This window comes from Ambystoma mexicanum, chromosome 8 (genome assembly GCF_040938575.1).
Source record: "Ambystoma mexicanum isolate Mex_15411 chromosome 8, UKY_AmexF1_1, whole genome shotgun sequence".
Taxonomy (NCBI): Eukaryota; Metazoa; Chordata; class Amphibia; order Caudata; family Ambystomatidae; genus Ambystoma; species Ambystoma mexicanum.
In genome coordinates this window covers 737,488,330-737,512,361 of record NC_090929.1, presented here as the reverse complement: position 1 = coordinate 737,512,361, position 24,032 = coordinate 737,488,330, and the positions used below count along the sequence as shown (strand labels likewise).

The 24,032-nt window shown below is 47.7% G+C and overlaps 1 protein-coding gene across 1 annotated transcript in view; it reads right to left on the bottom strand.

Moving 5' to 3' along the window:
• LOC138472411 (uncharacterized) overlaps positions 1-24,032 on the bottom strand; it is a 227,877-nt gene that overhangs the window by 41,700 nt on the left and 162,145 nt on the right. Inside the window, exon 13 of the mRNA XM_069610557.1 lies at positions 4,389-4,490. Within this exon, the coding sequence (XP_069466658.1) occupies positions 4,389-4,490 (102 nt within the window). The remainder of the gene's footprint in view (positions 1-4,388; positions 4,491-24,032) is intronic.

Sequence of the window (24,032 nt, the reverse complement as noted above, 5' to 3'; positions counted from 1 at the left end):
CTGAATACAAAGCAAGGGGACCACTAGACCCGCTTGCAGCTACTCAGCAGGCGTGGTGCAGACTTTGCAAGATACAGAGTGTTGAGGCCTCATATGATAGGTGGGCTCCCCTCTGGGGAAATTCTAACCTGGCTCTGACATCGGACCCTGCGATAGAAAAAATTTGGAGGCATACTGGTATTGTTTCACTTGGGTGCATGTATGAACAAGGAAAGTTTGTTGAATGAGAGAAGTTCAAGAAACCTGTGGGTAGTTCCCAGTTGCAGACGGTGTACTATTGGAGAATGAGAATGACCTTTAGAGGGCAGTGGCCTAGTTTCCCAAGTGAGCTGAAAATTAGTCTCGGTGAGTCCTATATACATGAGGCGAGGCTGGGAGGGAAGGCTAAAAGCATATCAGTGCTCTATAATCGCTTGCTGGTTGAACTCACACACAAGGGTCCTAACAATAAGGCAAAATGGGAATGGGATCACCGACAAAAAGTGGTCATATATTTGCAGTCTTAGCAAAAATGTTTCATATAACTCCAAGTTTTGATTAATCCAATTCATGATATTGAACAGGCTGCACTATACCCCAGCTAAGTTACGTCCGTTCGGGAAAGATTGTGCGGGCAAGTGCCCCAGATGTGCTAGTGATGATGCAAACTTGTTACATATGCTATGTACCTGCCCACACTTATCTGTCTACTGGGAAGGGGTGTGCAGTGTGTTGAGGGAAGTGACTGGACACTTGACTTCTCTCCATCCAGTGGTGTGTGTTCTAAGCAACACTGGGAAAATGTCAGAAGAAAAGCGCAGGTTCCTAAATCTAAGGCTATTGTTGGCCAGGAGGTGTATTTTATTGGGTTGGACACAGCATAGTGCCCCGTCTGTAAACATCTGGCTTCTGGATCGAATAAAGGCAAAGGGTATGGAGGAGGTATATGGAACCCTGGTACATGCAAGGAGCAGACCTAAAGATATTTGGACAGATTTTCATTGCTATCTCAAAGACCGGGTAGAGGGTGCTCAGGGAGCAACAGAAAACGGTGCAGACAGTTTCCGTGAGTAGCGGGACTTATGTAATCACTGTGAACTGTAAATACAAAGTATGATATGTATGGGAGGACAGGTCAATAGGACCCCCCTCACCTGCATCACCCACCCACGTGAAGACTCATGACTCGTCAGCAGCCCCTCATGCACCTGGGCCCGGGAGCCAGGGGGGCTGCGGATCAACACGTGAAGCTGTACGATCATAATGCATAGCGTAGAACAGACACCATTTTGTGCTGAGCAAGACTCCATTTGCCAAAGGGCGCCAAATCCCAACACTTGCAGAATAGCTCACACACACACACAGGAAGCTGCAGCTTGCCCCCCACTTGACCGCGCACGCAGAGGCCCTAACTTCCCCCAGCCTCCACCTCATGGCAGATCCACTGAAGGCCCGTTCTCACGAGCAACCAGACACGAACAAACAGCAAAACAAACACTGTATCATTTACCTTACGGAGTACATCATTGCCCCTGCCGTGACCGGGCTCATAGCTAGAGCTGGGAAAGTAACTGAAACCAGCCCAAATCTACTTGACCCGACCCAGCACCCAACCCCCATGGCTTGTGATGTATGAGACCCCTCGCCCTCTCCTACCCCCGAGGCGTTGTGTATTCTGATGTGGCCATCTAGCAATATATGTATATATCGTGTTGACTAGCTTTTGCTGCTATTATAACAAAAGTGGTTATCAAGCAATATGTAAAGCATCTGCCTATGATATAACAATATATGTCTGTACCACGTGTAGACCAGCCAAGGCAACGGAGCCAGGTTGTGCTGTAATCGAAATGATAGAGATGACATATTGCCCTTTCTGTACATAACCCAACCTAACACTACCTCATGTTCGTATGTCAGCAACAGATATGGAATGTTTATGCTAACTGACAAGCCCCTAGCGTGTGATTCCCTCAATGTAAATATATGTGAAGAATCCTAAAAGCCTTAGCAGTAACACTCGGCCCTCGCCAAAGGTACGGCGCACATCCCTGTGCAGGGAGACGCGCTCAGAGCTGCAAGGACATCTCCCCCTCCTCCCTCCTAGGCCCGCCAGGGATAGCTGGTTTTCGTTCAGCACAGCCTCGCCTTCCCTCCCAATCTTGCTGGACCCGCTTCAAACATCCACCTCCCCCATGTCAGAGGCCTCTGCAGCTCAGCCATGTAAATTATGAGTTACCTAGTCCTAAATTCCACCGCCCCCGTGGCACCCGGTACATGCCTCCCATGAACCATTGGTATTTCTACTGACCCCAAGTTAACGGCCCTCGAAGGGGGGCGTCCACTCTTGAACCAACATATCATAATACCATCTCTCAATGCACCCATCAAGGCAGGGTGATTAAGTAGCCCATCATGTGCCCCCTAACAACACACATGGACCTATGGGACTATAAGATGTTGCATCCAAGGTGTCTCTACAAAGATGTATTAGTGAACTTCCTAGTGCATATCAATGTCCCCGTCTCCCTCCATGACCCCAGGTCAATGTATTGCAGGATTTACAAAACACCTGAAACTGTATAGTATAACGAATGATTGTGAGTGTGTGGCCAAAAGGGCAAAGCATCAGAACAACCACCAATCATCAATACAAGTTGTGTCCGGCCCGACAGCTCCACCCGAAGAACCCAGCTGACCCATCTACCCCGCGTGGCACCGCACGGACGTCCGCCAATCCTGGAGCAGCAACTATATACAATGTATAATACCTAGTCAACGCCACCCAATCCATAAGACTATGTGCCCCCTATAGCTTGTGTCATGCGTGACGTAGTTTTGTAATAAGTAGGACTGTCTTTGCTATTGTCAGACAGAGCGCTCTCGGAGTTTGCAGAGTCCTTTGCATGCCCTATATTGATTTAGATAAAGACCCTTTTGAATTCATCCGCACTTGGTCTTGGTCTCATTCCCTTCTGGGGTGTGTCCTTTATTGCCTCTCACTAAGGGGGTGCCTTTTTGGGGACACTTACATTGAGATATCTGAATGCAAATGTACTTGTTTTGACACCAGGCAAACTAAAATAAAGTTATTTTTAAAAAAATTACATTTCAAAGGGGGCAGGCTGGATAGACATTTTTCTATTTCATGAAAAGCCTACATTTGCTTGTAATGTTTTGGGTGACTACCCCTTTATTCTAAGGCAGGGATCACTTGCATTCAAATTCACTTTATTTTGATAAAAACAAAATAATACTCGAATTAAAACAGTTATTTTCATGTTCCAGAGTGTAGACGGGATTGCTATCACAGGCATTATTAAATCAGTGTTAGTCGCGCCCATTCAAGCAGTTGGATCCAATAATTGTGTAACTGTAGTTTTGAAGTGGGTTGGTAAATTGCCTTGAAAGAAGCTGACACTGAATTAATCACAGCTATTTAGACAATTTTAAATAAAGTGTTACATTGAACATTTGTTTGCAAATACTAGTCCAGCACACCAAACACACAGTGGCGAACGTACACTAAGTATCAGCAAGGCTTTATCCTCAAAGCAACTGTCCACTAAAACTCATTATGGTTTGGGGGCACATCTAGGTGTATTGTGATGGTGTCAAAGAACGAGACTGACAAGGAGGGATCATCTTGTGGGCTACAAACTTTTATTAAATCAATTAAAAAAACCTATCTCTTCCTACTTCTAATGGGCTCGCCCTGCCTCAACCTAGGAAAACTTTGGTGAGTTGTCAAAATGCCCAACAAAAATAAATGTTCTCCGTCCTTTGTCAGAAACCAACTAATCTAACCATAACACTATAAACATAAGACTTTAACTAAAGTGAAATTCGTATTTCCTTCACTAGGAGAATGACTCACTTCTCCTGGTGTCTTGTTTCCGTCATATAATAGAAGTAACTCCTTCAATGTTCCATCACAAAGGACCAGGGGAATTAATCCCTTCTCCTGGTCCTTCTATAAAAGTTCTCCTCAGACCCATCAGTTGCAAGTAATATTTAGGTTTTGTAATCACTTTAACCACTCAACTATTTTACCAATTCCACCTCAGGTGACATCTATAGCCCCTGACATTTGTGCAGTTATTTAAGGCACCCACAGAAAACATCCTGCATTCTCATTTGGCAACACGCACCCCCTTCGCAAATCACACTCCATAAAAATAACCGTTAGCCTGGTATTTTACTGTTGTCGATGCGTACATGCGCTAATAGTTGTTTAAGAGCCTCTGTTGCTTACTAATGTGGTGTGAGTTAATAAATCAGAAATGCCTTTGTGCAGTTAATATTGTGTTATGTATTATTTGTATAATAATAATAATAATAATGTATGCAATGCCCCTTTCATAATTTCCTCCTATAGTCACCCTACGGACAGAGAGTTCACAGTTTACCTTTGATGGCTTTCTTTCTCAATTATGCCTGTACTTGGACACTGGTGGCCAGGAGCCCTTCTTAAACAGCAGAATTTTGCAAGTCTGGAGCACCACCTGTAGCTGCAAATGTATGGCAACAAATTCTGTTAACATTCAGTTTGCACAAGTGACAATTTAGCTCTGTGTCATGTCTGAATCGATTCGGTCTTAGGGTATTCATGAGTGCTTTTCTTACAATGCTTCCTAGGTCCTGTTAATGATGTTTAAAAAAAACAATTATGGTTATGGCTCTAAACTTAATATAAATTCTAGGACTTCTTCAAGTCTGCTATACTTACATTTCTGAGCTTCTCATGCTGCACAATGCAGAAATGCTATTCCTAGGCAAACACTACATTAATAAACAAATGAATCTACACAAAAATGTACGGTCTGCACTTAGACTCGGCTACTGTGCTGCTTAGTAGCCACCCTGTCACCTGCCAGTGTACCTCATGCCTCAAGGCACCAACATATGAGTTCAATCCTTATTCATTCTAGATCCACACTAATATTGCATGACAATTAAAATGTTCCACTCTCAGGTATACTGGGGCAGGAGTATATGAACTTTGCAAATAGCTGTCATTACTATTCTGCCTCTCACACACAGAATTTGGACTTTTATGGAAAATGGAGTGAAGTATAAATTCCTATGGAACTTCTTAGTGTAGCGGTACCAAAATATATAGGATTTGAATAAATGTTTACTCTCCGAAGATGCTGAAACAGGAGCACTGGGTGGGTGCTGAAATAACTGCATTATTCGTTAATCTTGGAGAAATTAGAGAATAATAATAAAATAAACTCTGGGAAGTAGAAGCTCTATGCTATGAATTGTTGATGTACGTAATGTATGGTTTAACTTTCTTGTGGAGAAAACAGGCTAAAACAAATCCACTATAGTTTGAGTGAGAAATGTCTATTCTGAGCCCACTCCCCATGCCATACGAGTTATGTTATGTTAAGAGCTCTTGTATAGCGCGCAGGTATCCTGGCACTGTTAAAGAAAGCCAATTGTAGAGGCGAAGTACCTAGAAGTAAAAGCAAACAAAAGAAAGGCTAGCCTACTGTACAGAAGAAGTGAGTTTTCGGGGATTTCCTGAAAAGAAAGTAATCCTCAATCCTGCAAAGGCAGCAAGAGAGAGTTCCATAGAGTGGCAGCCGCCACTGAGAAAGCCTGACCCCATATAGTAGTTATGCGAAACCTAGGGAGCGGAGCAAACAAAGATTTGCGGAGCAAAGATTTCTAGCTGGGACATACTGGCTAAATCTTTCTTCAGTGAGGATGCTCCCAGGCCATGTAGAACTTGGTGGAAAACGCAAAGAGACTTACATTTTATTCTGCTATCAACAGGCAGCCAATGGATGTAGGTTTCCCAACACTGGGGAGATGTGAGCAAACCTAGGTAAAATGACAAGTAAACGGGCGGCAGCATTTTGCAAAATCTGGAGTCTATTGATGTAAAAATTAGGCTGTGCACGCAATGTGGAATTGTAATAGTTTAAGATCCCTGAAACTGCTGCTGAGACAACCGGCTCATGTAGATCCATAGGAACAAATGGCAGTACCTTTTCATAATTTTGAGCTTGAAGTGCCCAGAGCTACATCTTGCTTTAATTTGAAGCTATGGCAAAAGGGAGGTCGAGATTTTGATTCCCACATTTTTTACGGAATCTACTGGAGTGGGAAAAGGGCCAACAGATGAGGGCCAACACTTTGGAGACCGCACCGACAGTTCAGCTGACGTAACCAAGATTAAAACTTAATTTATTTCAGCATTAAGCTTAAGCCAGTTACAATCCAGTTACATTTAAAGCCAGTTACATTTAAAGCGGTAGGATCAATCGAGGAAGCTGACCTAAGGTGAGATACCACCTCACAGATCTGATTCTCACAAGTCATACAAAAAGCTAAAAGAGAGGCCCCCGGACTGGGTGTGAGTACCGTACTAAAGCTCATAGAGTCAAAGGCAGTCTGAGCTGAAGTCGCAATTCTACTCCGTATGCTGAATATTTTCTGAATACAATTTTTTGACAAGGAGTCACAGAGAGTCTGAGATGCAGGGATAGCAGAGGAAACTATATAAGAGTGACATTGAGTCTTTTCTAAAAAGCAAAAATGAAAAAGGGCCAGTCAATGCAATATAGTTTCTTTGAAAGCTTCTAAATGTACAACTGCTCGAACAAAAAAGGGATAAAATAACTTTGGAACAATGGGAAGTGTATTTAGGTTTGTTTTTCAGAAGCAACAAATTGAGTTGGAGAATAAAGGAAAAGGACTCTGAAGAACAATAAATGATAAGCTGAGAAGTGAAATACAGAAATATAAAAAATAAAACAGAAAGGGAGCAGGATCAGGTCTCCTATCCCGATGACTCCTCTTACTTCATAACCACAATGATCAACAGAGAGTAAGGCAGAAGAGTGAGACAAGAAAGAGAAAAGGGAGGATGTTATAGAGAGAGTAGGTAGTTCAAATTCAGGCCATAATGCTGAGCAAGTTCCCTCAGCAGCAGCGACAAGCTCCCAAGTTGAAACTGCTCACCACAAGCATGCCAAAGTCTAATCAAGTAGAGATCCATTCCATATAGAGGCATGGATCTCCCCTCTGTTAAAAAGGAGAATTTAAATCCAAATGATCTGACCAATTACAAGCCTATCACAAATGTGCCATACTTGTTGAAGGTCATAGATTTTTTTTGTGGCTTTTTTACGTAATACAACTATGCACCCACATTAGGGTGGATTTAACTGTGCGCCATACCTTTACTCTTTCCGCCCCCGCCACCTTCCTCGCAGCCCTTCGCCTCGTAGTTCTGTGATTCGTCGGGTGTGTGTTGTACGCGACCCTTAGACAACTCAGGGTGTTAGGACACCAGATCACGCTCTTCGCTGTGCCATGCTTTTTGCTCGTTAAATACTTGATGAGGAAAGCGGATTGTCTTCTGCTTCTTTCATCAAGAACAGTATTACTGGGCCCCAAATGTCCAGAGGTCATGCGTGTAGAGGCAGTAATTTGATGAAGTCTGTCTCCGCATCTTGGCAGTAAAGGATGTCTCTGCGCCAATTGGAGATTGTGGGGAGGGGGCCTCGACCCCAGGACATGGCGACTCTCCTGCAGGCTAGTGTTAGAAGTCCAGTTAGTTTTCTGATTGGCGTCGATAATAGTCTTGTCATGCCCAATAGGGCTGCTGTCGGGATGGGTTGTATCTCTTCCCCCACGATGGCTGCTGTTGTCTTGAGCACTTGGTTCCAGAAAGGGGTCAGTTTGGGGCAGTCCCACGCGAGATGGACAAAGTCGACATTTGGAGCTCCACATCTCTCGCAGCTTGACGAAGTTTCGGGATGGTGTTTGTTTGTTTTTGCTGGCGTGTGGTACGTCTGGTGGAGGAAGTTAAAATGGATCAGTTTAAAGTGTGAGTTGAGAGCTATTTTTTGCGTTTGTCTCAGGATCCAGGTCCAGTCTTCTTCTGGGATGGTTATGCGTAGGGCTTTTTCCCATCTGGTCTTTGTGCAGTGGTTGGTTGGGGTTGTGTCGGCAATGATTGATCTGTAGATTTGTGATACCAATCTGCCCTCGCCTTTTGCTTGTATGACATTGTGGAGAAGTTGCCAGGTTGGAGGTTGTTGTGGGAAGTTGGGTAGGAATGTCTGTAGGGCGTATCGGGTTCTGAAGTAGAGGAAAGTGTCGAGGGCGGTGTCGCTGCCTTTTTCTTTGCTTGTTGAGGGGTCAAGAAGCCGTCTTCAGTGAAGAGCTCACCTAGGGTGTTTATGTGCAGCTTTTCGACCCATTGATGAAAGACTTTCTCTGATGTCAGCGGAACTCCGGGTATAAACTTGACTGGGAGAAGAGATGAGTATCTTGTCTGTATCTTGTACTTTTGGGCGATTTTCTCCCAAATCATGTAAGTTGCAAGCATTACATTCATGGTGGTATAGGGGACCGGGGTCTGACTGATGATGACTGCAGTTAAGAAGTTTGGTGTTGCTAGGGCCTGTTCTATTTGTACGTGTGGTCTGATTGCCAGAGTGGTGTACCAGAAGCTGAGGAATTGAGCCTGTGCCGCCCAGTAGTATTTCTCTAGGTCCGGGAGGGCCAGCCCTCCTTGTGATACTGGGAGAGTCAGAGTTGCATGTGCCACTCTGGCTGGTTTGCCTGTCCATAGGAGTTCGAGCACCATGCTTTTTAGCCTGTTCAAGAAGGATTGTTGTAGTAGTATGGGGATGTTAGTGAACAGGTACAGGAACTTTGGGAGGATCACCATTTTGACCAGAGAGGTCTTTCCCCATAAGGTTAGTGGTAGGGTTTTCCAGCGAGACACTTTTCTTGCAGGGTTTTGACGACTTCTTCGTAGTTGTCTCGGAAGACTTCTTGGTGACTTATTGACATTTGTATTCCTAGGTACCGGACTCGGGATGTTTTCCATGTAAATTGGAAGTCATCGCGAAATGGTATGGTCGCTGGTGTTAATGGAAAAATAATGGATTTTGTCTGGTTAATTTTTAACCCAGAGGCTGTTCCAAATTTGATAACTTCTCTCATGACTGGGTTCAGGTTCTCTTTGGGGTCTCGGATGAATAATGCCACGTCGTCTGCATACAAGGATATGATCAGCTTGTGTGGGCCTATGTTGAGCCCTCTGAGTTGACGCTGTTCGCGGAGGTTGGAGGCCAGTGGTTCCATTACTAGAGCAAATATTAAAGCCAATAGTGGGCAGCCCTGTCTGGTGCCACGCTGTAGTTCTATGGGAGATGATTTTGCTGCCCCTATGATGATGCTGGCTTTAGGTTTGGTGTACAGAAGGGATACCAATTTTATGAACCGGGCTCCCAGCCCCATCCTGGTGAGCACTGCAAACAGGAATGGCCATTCTACTGAATCGAATGCCTTCTCTGCGTCGAGTAGCACCGCGATTGCTTGCTGGGATGGATCCAGGGCTCCAATGACGCCGAAAAGTCTTCTGATTCTGAAGGTCGTATTGCGGCCAGGGATAAATCCTGCCTGATCCGCCAACACCAGGGCGGGCATCAGTGGCATCAATCTATTTGTGAGCACTTTTGCTAGGATTTTATTGTCTAGGTTGAGGAGAGAGATGGGGCGGTAAGAAGCGCATTCCTTTGGAGGTTTACCTATTTTATGTAGGAGAATTATGTTGGCGTCGCAGGTTGTCTGGGGAAGAACACCTTTTTCTAGCGCCTCTTCGTATACTGCTGCTAGGAGGGTGGCCAGGGTGCTGGCGAATGCCCTGTAGAATTCACCTGTCAAGCCATCAGGGCCGGGGGCTTTGGAGTTTGGGAGGGATTTAATGGCTTCAATAATCTCCTCTGATGAGACGGGCTCGTTGAGTGGTTCTCGAAGCTGACTCTCGACCCAGTACAGTTCTGTGTTTTCGAGGTACTCCTGTGCGACATTGGAGTTCTCATTATGTTTGGTACTATATAACTCCTGATAGAAGCATCTAAATTCTTCTGCAATTCCTTTATCAGTGTGGGTTATCTTGCCTTGTTTGGTGCGTATCCCGTCTATTGGTGACAGTTTGTTATCTGCTTTAATCAGTTTTGCGAGGAGAGCGTCGGGTTTTTGACCTTCTCCGTATTGTCGGATTTGGCTGTTGCGGTTTAGGAATTTTATTTCGCGGTCTGCGGTATCGCTGAACTTTTGTAATTCTTCCTTAAGAGTAGCTTTTGCGCCCGGGTCCTCTGTGTTTGTCATTTTGAGTTCAAGGAGTTTGAGTTTTTCTTCGCAGGCTGCAAGCTCTTGCCTGATGAGTTTGAGGATGCCGTTTTCTTTGGCAAGGCAGACTCCTCTGGTGAAGCATTTCAGTGTTTCCCAGATCGTGCTTGCGGGAGGGCCAGAGCCTATGTTGGTTTTAAGGAAAGATGTAATCTCTTCTCTTAATTCGGAGGAAAATACCTCGTCTCGCATAGAGCCTGCTTTGAATCGCCAGCGCTGTAGTGGGTGCTTGGGGCTGGAAGGGTAGAGGCTAAGGAGTACCGGGGAGTGGTCAGAGAGGGTTCTTGGTAGGATGTGACATGGGCCGCCAGTTAACGGACCATTTGCCGAAATTAATAAGTAGTCGATCCTGGAGCTTGTGTTGTGTACTGCTGAGTGGAAGGTGTAGTCTTGCTGGTCGCTGTTACATGCTCTCCAAGCGTCTTTGAGGTTGAATGCTTTACAGATTTCTTGTATTTGAAGGCTGGCCTTGGAGATGGGCTGCGGGGTGGTCCGAGTTCTGTCTTTCTTTGGGTCGAGCACCGTGTTCATGTCACCACCCCAGATTATTGCTGTCTGTCTAGAGTGGAAAGGTGGGTTAATACCCAGCTGAAGTTGTTGACGCCGTCCACGTTAGGGCCATAGGAGTTGACGAGGGTGATTTTTTTGGCCTGCCACGATACCACACACTAGGATGGATCTGCCCTCGGAGTCTTTCTCTGTATGGACTAAGCGGAAGTTGGTCCTCTTGCTAATTAGGATTTCGACCCCTCTGGCGTATGATGAGTATGAAGAGAAGTACCGATGGCAGCCCCAGCTCCTGGCCCAGAGGTGGTCTTTCCCTGGAAGTAGGTGCGTTTCTTGGATCATTGCCACATCTATTTCATGTCTTTTTAAGTATTGGAGGATTTTCCTAGTTTTAGACGGGATGTTACCACCCCTTATGTTCCATGTTACGACTTTGAATGGAGCGAGTTGTCTTGAGTTTTCGCTTTGGTTTTGCGCGTGTTATACGAAGGGGGTCATAGGCGGTTTTGTTTCTGCGGTTGAGTAGATGATCGACGATGCTTTGGCTAGAAGAGGTTGCGAAGGCGGGGGTGGACCGGGGGCTGGTGGTCCGACAGGGGGCATTGAACTGGTGGCGCGTTTCCTTCCCTTTCCCAACTTGGTGTTGCCATGATGCCAACTGGTGTCCCTCCCTTTAGTAACCAACTGTTGAACTTGTTTGAGAACTTTTTTGCTGTGCAAGGGGTCCCGGGGGGGCCTCCCACTTTGCACGGCCTCTGGAGTGGTAGCTCCATGATTAATTCGGTTCGGTCTGTAGGTTTTTTGTGTATGAAGTTCGTAACTTCGACCCCATGCTGCTTAGGGCAGATTTCTGTGTGCTCTCTCTCGTTGCGTGTGGGCTTGGTTGGGGTTAGGCCCATGACACCCTGCTCTTCCTAGGTAGATGTTTTTCTTCTGGTGACTGGAAAAAATGGACCTTGCCATCATGTTGGATTCTGAGTCGAGCCGGGAAAAGCATGGAGTACATCAGTTGATTGTCTTTGAGCCTTTGCCTGACAGAGGTGAAGGTTCTCCGCTGTTCTTGGACTGCCGGGGAGAAGTCTGGATAGAAGTGTATTTTGTCCCCGTCATGGTGCAGTTCGCCCTTTTCTCTGGCTAGACGAAGGATGTTGTCGCGGTCCTTGTAATTTAGTAGTTTGGCGATTATTGGCCTGGAGGGTGCTCCTGGGTTGGGTTTGGAAGAGGGAATTCTGTGTGCCCTTTCTACTACGAACATGTGGGAAAGTGATTTGCGGCCAAAGAGCGTGATACACAGGTCTTCGACAAAGTTTTCAATTTTTTGCTGTGTTTGCTGTTCCCTCACTCCGATGATCCTTATGTTGTTTCTTCTGGAGCGGCCCTCTAAATCTTCGCACTTGGCGATAGTTGCTTTCATTTGGGTTTCCAGGCGATTCACTTTGGCCGTTATGGTTGTTGCGCCATCATCTAGATTTGAGACCCGTTGTTCCACCTCATTGAGGCGTTCCGTATGGGTGTCCAATCTGTGTTGCAAAATGTCTACTTTGGAGGATAGCCCATCCATTTTGTTGTTGAGGCTTACGATCCCCACTTTGCGTTCAAGCAGGAGGCTCTTGATGTCTATGGCTGCTGTATCATCTCCTATATGGGGAGTGCTGTTTGCCATCGGATCGGGGTCTGCTTGAAGTCTGGGGGTTTTGGTGAGTGTGCCGGAATCAAAGGTCAGTTTTCTTTGTGATCTGTCGGTTTTCCCCACTGGGTCGGGGGACGTGGGTTCCGACCTGCGGGAGTGGTTGAGATCAGGTAGCCTTTACTTATCTTCCGGGACTTTTGGAGCAAGATTAGGATATGTTACGTTTGGTGTCTCAGGGGGTGCGTCTCTTCGTCCCTGTTGGAGCGGCTGTTTTGAGGCTTTGTTCGAGTGGAGATTGGTCTTGGCCTGATCTCTCTGGGATGTTTGATGTATGAAAAGGGCTGGGTGAGCTTCTCTCAGTGGATGTGTGCAGATAGCCTCTATGGAACTCTGGTGTCTCCTCACTGGGGCCGCGTGGAGCTTCAGCAGGGGAGGAGGAGGGTGTCCCGCGCTGCGGACGTGGCCAGGAGGGTGTAATCTTGTGGCACGGAGTCGCCGCGAGCAGCGGTGGGCGACGGCCGGGGAACGACGGCAATCTCCGCGCAGGACGGGAGCGGACCAATGTTGATGTTGTAAGGAGTTGGGGAGAGGTTTGCTCAAGTGTTCCACACTTACGGATATGGTTATGACCGGAGTGGCTTAGAGTCTATTTGGTCCAGCTCGGCTCCCACCTGTCTGGCCGCCTCCCCCACCCGCAACCAGCTCCGTACCTGGGGATATGTGGCTGCTCTCAGTGTCACCTCGCTGATTCGTCTTCTCTGATTTGTGGGCTTCCATTCCACGAGGCGGGATGCTGTGTTTCTTATCCCTGCGCTGCTGCCGCCGGGCTGGTGCTGGGGATTCAGGCTTCTCGGTGTAGATGCAAGCCGCATTGCGGGGGAGTTCGGAGCCGGCGTGCCCTAGCCTCCCGAACAGCGGCCAGCCCACTTGTGTGGGGCTGGTGTCTGCCCGGGCTTCTGGCGAGCAGCGTTGCGGTGGGCGGGTGGGTAAAGTGTTTCCCCCGTGTTTGCACCGGATCGCCGATCGCAGTGTTGAAGCTGTGGTCCCGTGTCCTGCGCTGTTGGGTGAGGGGAGCAAGAGGCTGGGAGCGCCTCGAGTCCGCTCCGCTGACAGTGGTCTTCTGGCGTAGGCGGTCCGGCCGTCGCACAGACCTCCCGCGGCCGTCAGTTGATATCTGGATGTTTGGTGCAGGCCGCTGGCTTCCCGGGTGGTGGGCTGGTCTTGCGGTGGGGGGGGGGGGTTGGGAGGCTTCCCCGGGCTCGAGCCACGCTCGCCAGGAGGATCTCTCATCCCCCGGCCTTGTTCTTGGTTTGGTGCGGTCGGGTAGGCCTAGTGGGCCCAACCACTGCTCTGAGGCACAGGAGTCTGGGAGGCTGCATTCGGAGCCTTCGCTCGTCCGATTTTCTTTCTGCTTTCGCCAGGGGTCAGGGGGGAGTATGGAGTATGGGGAGTACGGGGTGTCGGTCATACAAGTAGTAAAGAACCGGGAAGAGGATGATTATAGTGGATTAATTGTGGGCCGTGTGGGAGCTCACTCGGAGACGGACATCCTGGTTGGCCCTCTGGCGCCCTCTGAAGGTCATAGATAAAGTTGAATGCATTCAGTATGGTACTTGTGTAGAACAGAGGGGAATCTTGGCCAAAGGTCAATCAGGTTTTAGGAAAAAGCATGGAACTGAAACAGCACTGGTGGAAGTTAAGTCATGCATAGCCAACATTATAGATAAGGGGGGGTCTGGCCATGATGTTATTGCTAGACCTATCTGCTGCCTTTGACTTGGTGAACCATGACATAATAGCAGATAGGCTAGCTAAGGTAGGCAATTGTTCATGACTAGCTGTGAACTGGTTTAAATCCTTCCTGGGACCAAGGAAGGCAAGTGTTGCTAAGGAGAATTTCAAATCTCACCAGGTCCAACTCAGTTGTGGCGTCCCTCAGGGCTCATGTTTGTAGCCACTGCTGTAGAACATTTATTCTAAACCACTGTTCGGCCTCCTGGGCAGCTTAGGAGTGAAGTTCGCAAATTATGTGGACGACACCGAGATCATCCTGGAGTTAACTGGATCCTACGATGAGGACTTATCAACAGTAATGGAGGTCTTTGCTGCCAATAAAAAATGGATGGCGGAAAACTCAATTGCACTCAATGACAGTAAAACTGAAATCTTGATTTTGGGTACAGGCGCAAAGTTGAAAAAGTTGGATGCCCAATACAAAGCTTTTTTGATTGGAGGCGTAATGATACCGGACTCCAACCATGTAAACATTATGGGGGTTATTTTTTACCCCAACATGTGTCCCACCTAAACTCCACCTCTGCGTGTATGACCCAGCTCCTCTGGCAAATACATTCATATTTGTCAGAGGGAAACAGGGCACTAATCGCAGCAGCCACTATCAAGACATGGCTAGACTAAGGTAATGGGTTGTGGGTTGGAACTTCACAAGCTAATGTAAATAGACTTCAGACCATCCAGAATGGTGCAGTTAGAGCCGTATGCAGCATGATGTGTCGAGACCATATCACCTCTGCACGCAGGGAGCTGCACTGGCTCCCAGTTCGTGAGAGAATCCATTTTAAAGCATTACATTTGGTTTACAAATGGCTAGCTGCGGACGCCCCTACCTACTGCAGCCCACGGGTTAGGAGATTGCCTTTTGACGCACACTGTGATCTAATAAAGAGGCCTTACTGATACAGCCACGTTTCTGATTGGAAAGGTTTGGAGGCTCCAGTTTCAACTCAGGGACTCCAAGGGTATGGAATGCCCTACCACAGCCACTTAGACAGCTTCTATAAGTCACACAGTTTAAGAAAGCACTGACGACCTACCTCTTTGATGGGGGAGAAGACGAGGAAGATTGAAGCAACTATATAATCTTGCGCTATCTTTATGTTCTGTGTCTGTATGTTCTGTGAGCACCTGGAGGCCTGCGGGCGTGTTGGCGCTATACAAAAACTCAATAGAATAGAATAGAATATTTATAGAGGGACATATCCTCAAATGTATGTATGGATGTCTGAAAGGTGGCTGGACAGTGAATCTCTATGCTACTGTAGAGTCCTGTCCCACCTGAAATGAGCAATTCACCTTAGAGAATAAGGAGACCTGTGCATTTCTAAAAGTAGCACAAATGTAATAAGTGCATTATTTGCACTCCTTTTATTTGTGCTACATTTTGAGAATCTGCCCCAAAGTCTTTATCGACCCTATTACAAGTGCATGTAATATTCCACATTTGCCCATGAAAAAGCCTAGTAGGGACACATATAAATGTGTACATGTTTGCAACCAGTGAACTCTGTGATTTTGCTTACATTTCCAGTGGTCCTGAATTCAGCACTGATACATTCTTGCATTCCACCCACAGCAATCTATTTTTCTGTTGTTAAATTGTGTACTGCTTTCTTCTATATCCCTATACATCTAGGCCATCAATATTTGCTTTCCTTTACTCATTCTTGTTTGCAACATGCATGGACTATGCTTCCACAGGGGTACACACAAATCCCCACACTCTTTTTGCAGATGCTTAAGAAAGATTTGGGTGCCATATGATTTAGAGGTGGACAACCTCTTGGTTATATCACCTCCACATGAGGTGTGCACGCAAGGTACACTGCTACTTCTAACAGCATGCACTGAAATATGCTGTAAGGCATCATGTAAAATATTGCAGCTGTGTACAAGCAGAGTACGTTATTTAGGCCAGGACATCACTGCAGATGAAGGAGCCCAAGTTCCTCTATAGAACCCATTTTAAAATTGGCCAAGCCCACAGGTATTTCCCAAATGAGAACCGTCTTGGAAGCACCTGGGTACTGGTGGCAATGGTTACTGGGGTATGTTGCCATGGTGAGCATCCTACACGCAATGGTGCATTCACGCCCACCAGAGCCCTTAGTAAGGGGCACTGGTACCAAAGAAAGCATTTCTGAAGGTAAGAACGGCACTTGCTATTTCCCCAGTCTAATAACAAACAGGCCATTTACTCTATACTGCCATGAGAAGGGGGCTAAGTCCAAGCAGTGTTCACAGAAACACAGCAACAAGCCCCACCTTATTGCCTATTATAATACCTCATTGGACCCAGTTGCAGATGGACTGCCATCTTTTTTGTGGACAGTTACAGTATATTCTACAGAACATTTGCTGCTAGTCTCGCCTCTTATTGTAGTAGTGTCACACTCAGTTACAGAATAATTGCTGGAAATAAAAACACAACATCTCTCTGCTTAATGTCTTATAAAATGTCCACTTTTTAAAAAGAAAGTCTTGAAATGGGAATTTTGCTAATTTGTCAGTACTGAATCCTGCTTCCCTGCAGCTGAGCCCATCATAGTCAGAGTCCCAAAATAGCATTTTGGGCCTCACAGCCACCCTTAAAAAAACATTAAAAGAGCTGTTTGATATCCCACAACAAAACACTGAGGCCGAGAATGGATAGGTCATGTTTGAGAAATGAAAAGGGGGATTGTACTCTGGGCATGTGGTGTGAACTGCCCATGAAGTGATTAACAGTGCATTAATTATTGGTGTATTGAATACCCAAATTGCCAAATGTATTGCACCAGCAAGATCATGTACCCTATCTAAAAGAAATAGTGTGATGGTGTATATGGATTTCTGTTACACATTTGGGGTGGTTGACGATTATGTATTGCTTTGGAAGGAAAGGGGTTCTTGAATGCAGTCCATACACCAATACAAAATTACCTTAAATGTAAAAGCCCTCCTGACATCCTCCATTCCCCAAAGTTCGGAGCCATAAAGGGCAATTGTTTGCAGTTTTGCCATCATGGTGGTTGAAATAAATTATATCCTAAAGAATGTAACACACTGATAATGGCTCTGCAAACCTAGGCCATGCACTGTATGTGTTTATTCACATGAACCCTCCCAAGCCAGGTAAGTGAAAAAAAATCCACCTGTTCGAGCTTAACATTATTCTGAGTAAAGGTGGGAAAATAACTTTTTTTACTCCCACTGATCATGGCCTTTGATTTTGCAGCGTTAACCTTCAAGTCCTTCGATCCCATAACATCTGTATATCTGTTAATCAAAGCCTGCAAAGCTCTTGCTGTTTTAGCGATTAAAACAGCATCATCTGTATAACTCAGTATTGGCATATGGACCCCAATACTCATAGGAACATTGGCAAGTGTAGCCTTCAGCTGAGAGTAGAGGTTGAACAGGAGTGGTGCCATGACAAACCCCTGTTTCAAACCCCTACCTTTAGGGAATTAATCGGTGGACTTGCCACCAGCTCCGTACCATACTGCCAATTGAATGTCATGATGCATAAACTGCAATATAAATAAAAGATGCAGAGTTATCTGAAGATCTTTTAACACCGACCAAAGCCTAGCCCTGTTTACCAAATCAAAGGCGAAAGTAAGATCCATGATTGCCAAATAAATTGGAGATTTATACAAATGATCATATTTGGCCCCCAATAAATAAATGTTAAGAGTTTAGTGTCTTACACCTAATGCCGGAAAAATACTCCCTGTGATTTCACTAATGTACCCCAATCTGACACCTAATCAATTAGTGTGGCACATAGTCATCTAGAAAAAAGCTTAATAACTGTGTCCAACAATGAAATAGGGTGGTATGATTCTGCACTGTACTATCCCAATGTGTATCTGTTAGTATAATGAGAGCTCTTCTCCAACTCCCAGGGGTCTGTCCAGTAGCACAAACAGCATTAAAAACATTCACTAAAAAAACAGCCCTAGGTCTAAATTAAACCTTTACCAAATCTACTGTGATAGCACCAGGGCCACGGCTTTTGTGAGTTGCCTATGTAATAATGACTTCTGTTACTTCACTCAATGTGTGAACTCAGCATCTTCAGCCATCGTGATTACTGGAGAACAGTTCATTTATTGAGAGTCAAACCCAGATTCTATTCTTACTGTAGAATAAACATCTTGATAATGTTCTGTCCAAACATGGGGATTAATGTTAGATTCCCTATTGTGACAGGACCGCTCATGTAGACATGTCAAGAGTGAGAGGGAGCATGACCCCACACACTCCCAGGGTGCCATGGGAGCCCAGGAAAAGACCCTCTGTGTAAGCCTCCTTGCCTTTATCTCCAGAAGCGGGAAGAGGAGCTAGCTGTAGACACTGGCCATGGGGCTGTGGCTAGCCTCGCCACAGCCAGGAAGACTGTGGCATCAGCGTCTTTGCAGGACACCACCAGGAAGACCCGCCACATACGACCACGAGAAGTGGCATTCATCAGACTCCACTACAGAAGTCGCCCCGAAACCCCGGAAGATGGAGACGTATTCGGAGAAGCCCAACCACCCAACACCTATCGCCAGGAACTAGAGTCGCTGGATTGGTTTTTCAACCATTGACCAGCAGTGCACATTGAACAACTAGAAGATTGCTGTGGGAGAATTCTTACGCGGTACAGAGTGCCTGTGAATATCACATTCCTGGAGGCTCTGATCGAGACAGACTTACGTGTGGACCTCCACCAAGACTGTGGGATATTTTGCTCCTGTTTACCACTCTTGATTAAAGTCCCAGTATGGCATGCTCACAGTCCTTAGTAATTCACAGTGTCTAACCAACATCCGGGCCCTTTTTGTTAACCAATCAACAGGACCCCTTCACCTACAAGAGGGTGAGTTATTCAGCTATTTCTGTTTGGACACTGTATGGGAAACCAAGCTAGGCTTATGGGGAGCCAAAGCAGAAAAGACTTAGAGACTGTCACAGAACAAGAATCGCACATATTGAGAGAGCAGGACCTGTCCAAACCGGAAAAGAGAAAAACTGCTACCAGAATGACAGCAAGTCTACTTAGTCCAGATAGGAAAAGGATCTTTTGCTAAGATCTTGTCCGTAGATCCAGGGTCCAATCCTCAGAAACAGTAAGTGAGAGCCAAATTCCTTTTCCTAGGGGACAACAACAGAGACAAGAGCACTGGCTAGACTCTGTGCCCCTGACCCAAACTGAGGGGACTATGACAGAAAGGAAACACTCCCTCCAAAAAATGAAGAATCATTGACGCAAGACCTTGAGGAGAGCAGACCCCGGTATGGCCAAAAGGGGAAAACCAATTCCAATCGAGCTGAGTCCATATCAGTCTAAGGCTCTGTCCATATGTCCTGATCCCTTTTCAGATGGGAAAGAGGAAAGCCCTTTTGCACAGTATGTAGCTCAACTAAGGGCCATGCTGTCCCAACAATGGCTGGAATACTTTGGGACAGATAAAGACATGGCAGGAGAAATACATAGGACACAGTGGGGGGGCGTGGCTAAGCGGCCATGCGGTAAGACGCGTTACTGGGGAGCTCCGCTGTGATCCTGACTAAGATCTGTATAAACTGACCAAAATCAGCTCAAATTCGACTGAAAGGCGTCGGAACACCTGTGGACCACTCGTCCTGATCCTGGAACAGAACTGCACCGCGGATCGAGGGTAAACGGCCCGAAGAAGAAGCGGCTCGCGAGAAACAAGATGGCGGCCGGCTGGGGTGATCTCTTCAGCGTGGAGATTTGAAGTGAAGCCGCGCCCCAGCAGGACGCAGAACAGGAGGTGCGAAAGCGAATCTAGGGCCAGGAAGACCTACGCAGAAGCCACGGCAGAGACCCGGTCGCCCTGATGGAGAGGAGAGGCGACCGAGGCGAAGCGCCGCCGGCCAACACAGCAGACGGGGAGCCGGGGACGATTTTTACAAAATCGGCAGGCGGTGCGGCCCCAAAGAAGATCACGGGAGGAGGGGAGGCCGAGGAGGAGCCTGAGAGGTGCCCAACACACCCTGGGAGACACGGACATGCCGGAATAGTAAGATATATAAACCCCCAGGGACAAGGAAGGCAGAAACGAACTGCAGCCGGATACATACCCCCCACGACAGGCCACACGCAAGCACGTACGAACAGTATAATACGCGCAGAGGCCATGTCTAATAAGAGAACAGAGGGGAAATCCAAACAAAGCAGCATGGACACTTTTACCAAAACACCGGGGGACAAACAGCAGAACCCACCGGACGCAGCAATGGCGGGGATGAGCACCCCTCACCAGCCAGACCATGGGAAGGATGGCCATATCCTCGAGGCGATCGCCTCTCTAAAGACATCCTTGGAAAACAAAGTGGACGCCACTATAGGAGCCCTGAAGGCATCCCTAGAACAGAAACTAGATACGGTCATGGTGGATGTCGGCCTCCTTCGCCAGGACACAAGGAATCTGACAGACAGAGTAACGGCAACGGAGCAGCAGGTGCAACAAAACACCACGGACGCTACCGTTGCACGAACCCAAATGTCGGAAGTGATGCAGAGAGTCAAGATCCTAGAGCGAAGAGCTGAAGATGCGGAAGGCAGGGCAAGGAGGAACAACGTTCGCATAATAGGGGTTCCGGAGGGGGAGGAAGGAAACGACCCCACATAATATGTCGAAAACATGCTCCTCCAGGAGGTCGGAGCTGGAACACTGTGTCATGAGCGCTACTCCCGAGGAGCCAAGACTGGCCCAGCGTCCCCGGAAGCAGGTTCATCATCCACACCCCCGGTTCCAGCAGACCCCTACAGGGGCCCTTTGGACCATGTCCTGGCACCTCTGGCGCCAGGCTCATAAGGAACCACAGTCCCGGCACCATGGGTGCCGGGCTCATATTCTTAAAGTGTGCAGTAGTGATTGGGTGGACTTACCTGTGGCAGACTATGCTGCATACTCACCTAGAACAATCCAAGCTGGGCGAAGTCCCAGCCACTGGCTGGGAGGGACCAATCCTCTGTTACAGGAACTCTTTTCTTACCTGGGTGGGGCTGATGCTAATCCTCTGACACTGGAACTCTTTTCTTACCTGGGTGAGGCTGGAGGAAGAATACGCACCAAAGCACTTCTCCACTATTTAAACCACGCCCGATAGAATTCACATGCTTCGCGTTATTCTGCAACAGCAGCAGGACGCTCACCGAGTCGGCTCCTGCATTCCAGGTCCAGACACACCCTCAGCTTCTCGAGCAGCAACCTGTGGATGAAGAAAAGGCACAGGAACATCTACTCACCAGAATTCAGCCACAAGAGTCCAGTCTCCGACAACCTGCAAATAAAGACATAAGGTTAGAAAACGGGCAACACGCTCGCAGCTGCGCTCGCTTACCTTATCCATCCGTGATCACACCGGAGTTCACCGCGGCCTTCGCTTCGGCAGCATCCCAGCACCTGGAAGACAAAAGACATTGGCCCTCATTACGACCCTGGCGGAAAGTAACTGACCTGACCGCCATAGCGTAAATAGCGTTTCCGCCATTGCACGACGGAGTAAAGTGCGGCTAATTCCGACCCATCGGGCACGAGCACTACGCCATGGCGGAAGTGCAAAGTCTGCGATGGCGGAAATGTCCCCAAAACGCCCCTCACCGCCGTTGTACGGCGCCCTAGCTGCAATTCCGCCACCCATCATAGCGGTCACCGTAATGAGCGGCAATCGGAAAATACGGTGACCGTAAATATACGGAAACGGAAGTAAAAACATGGTCCCGGAACGGGAAACAGCACGCCGTACACCTATAAAATCAGAATTCCCACACAACCATTAAAAATACTACCCTGAGACACATCCCAACCCGTCATCCACCCTAGTGAAAACAATAAAAATGGGAAAAGTAGCGAAAAAAGCGTGCGACCGCAAGCGGCAGGTCCACTTCTCCCGTGAGGAACTCACCGTACTCACAGAGACCCTCCAGGAGAATGCTGCCGTCGTCTTCTCGACGCAAATGACCAGGACGGCACTTGCGAACAAGAAGGCCATATGGGCCCTGGTGGCACAGCGGGTAAGTGCGGTGGGGACCGCACCCCGCAACCCACAGCAATGCAGAAAGCGATGGGACGACTTGCGGATACGCGTACGGAGCATACTATCCGCGAACCGTAACATTGCCACAGCTACCGGGGGAGGATCGGAATCACCCATCAAGTTGACCCCCTGGGAAGAAATCTGTGCCTCCACCATTGGAATGGAGAGTATAGAGGGAGTCGGAGGGATGGAGAAAGGAGTGCAGACATCCGAAGAATCAGGTAGGTGGGCCAAATAAAACAATGCTAAATCCACAATGTCCAATCATGTGAAGTACCATGTGTCCACATAGTGCAACAGAAACACATGTCCAGGAGAACGTCCACATACATTGGCCTGATAGCGCACTTTAAAAGTCACATTAAATACATAAATAATTAAAAATCCTAAAAACACCCTCTACACGTGCAGCAGGCACACCCTAACTGCAGGCTGCAAAACAACTGCATCCTCAATCCACACAAAAATGAAACCACCTCCAAGGCCCTGACCCAAATCACCCTCAGGTACCACCCCAATGCATGTGATACATTGCCATTCCAATTTCCACAGACCCATTAATAACGCTCGCCCTCCTTTACTCCACCACAGGGTCCGATTCAAACGACGAGCTCCAGGACACCCCTACCAGCACACCTGCAAAGAGGGCCAAGACCAACGGCCAAAGACCCTCCACCTCAGCTGCACGGATCAAGACACGGCAGCAGCACAAATCAAGTGGCAGCACACAGGAGGGGACTTCAACAAAGCCAGCATGCCCACAACAGCACCACCACAGGTCCCCCCAATGGATGCCACAGAAGGCACTGCTTCTGGTGGCAGCAGCACCATAGGTGACACTGCATTAATGGCAGCATGCTCCGACACAGAAAACGGTGATGTCGATGTAGGATCCATCCATGACCTGTCTCAATCCCCCTGTTTGTTTCATCCCGTACACCATGAGGATACCACGCAGGGGCACCCACAAGACGACGACTGGCCATCCCCCACAAGCCCTGTGGCAAGGCAACATGAGGTGATCAGCCCCTCTGTGACACCACCGCAAATGGCCATGGCCCAGCAGAGGCAACAGTCCCTCGACCAGGTGATCGTGCAACAGCAGCAACTGGCCACGCTCCTCAAGGAGCATGCTGATGAATGTGGGGGTACTAAGGCAGCCATAGAAACATCTACTGAGACACTTAGGGCAGAAATGGAGAGAAGTACAGAGACACTAAGGGCACAAATGGAGAGAAGCACCGAGAGCCTGAGGGTACAAATGGAGAGAAGCACCGAGAGCCTGAGAGTACAAATGGAGAGAAGCACCGAGAGCCTGAGGGGGGAACTGCATGCGACGTCCAAAGACGTATGTGCTGAACTTGCCGCTGTGCGCCGTGTGCTCACTGAGCTCTCACAAACCCTTAGGGACATGCATGGACGTGAGCAGGCAGAGACATCATCCGTTGCAAGTTCCGTCCAGGGCAGCCCCCAACGTAGATCTGGGAGGAACCTGCGCTCCACAGGCAGGGGTGCCCCTGATACCCGGAGAGGGGGCTTGCAATAGCGTCTGCCCACTGACAATGAGCATCTTTGGACACTGGTGTTCGGGGTGGAGGTAGGAGGGTGGAGGGCTGTGTTGGGCTTACTTGGGTGGCGGGTCGATGGGGTGTGTAACATAATTTCACATATGCTATAAACATTTCACAATCATCCAATGAGATGTGTGGACATTGATCTTTGTGTACGAGGCCTTTATAGGCATACAGTCCATATTGTGCATGTTCCAGACACACACAGTGCCACAAGTCCCGTGTCCATGTATCAGCCACCAGGCGTGAGTGCTAGAAGCATGAATCTATGATAATCTGACGAATTTCACGGCCCTCCTGTGCTTCGTGGACTCCTTGAGGTGCTGCCACATCCCCACCCT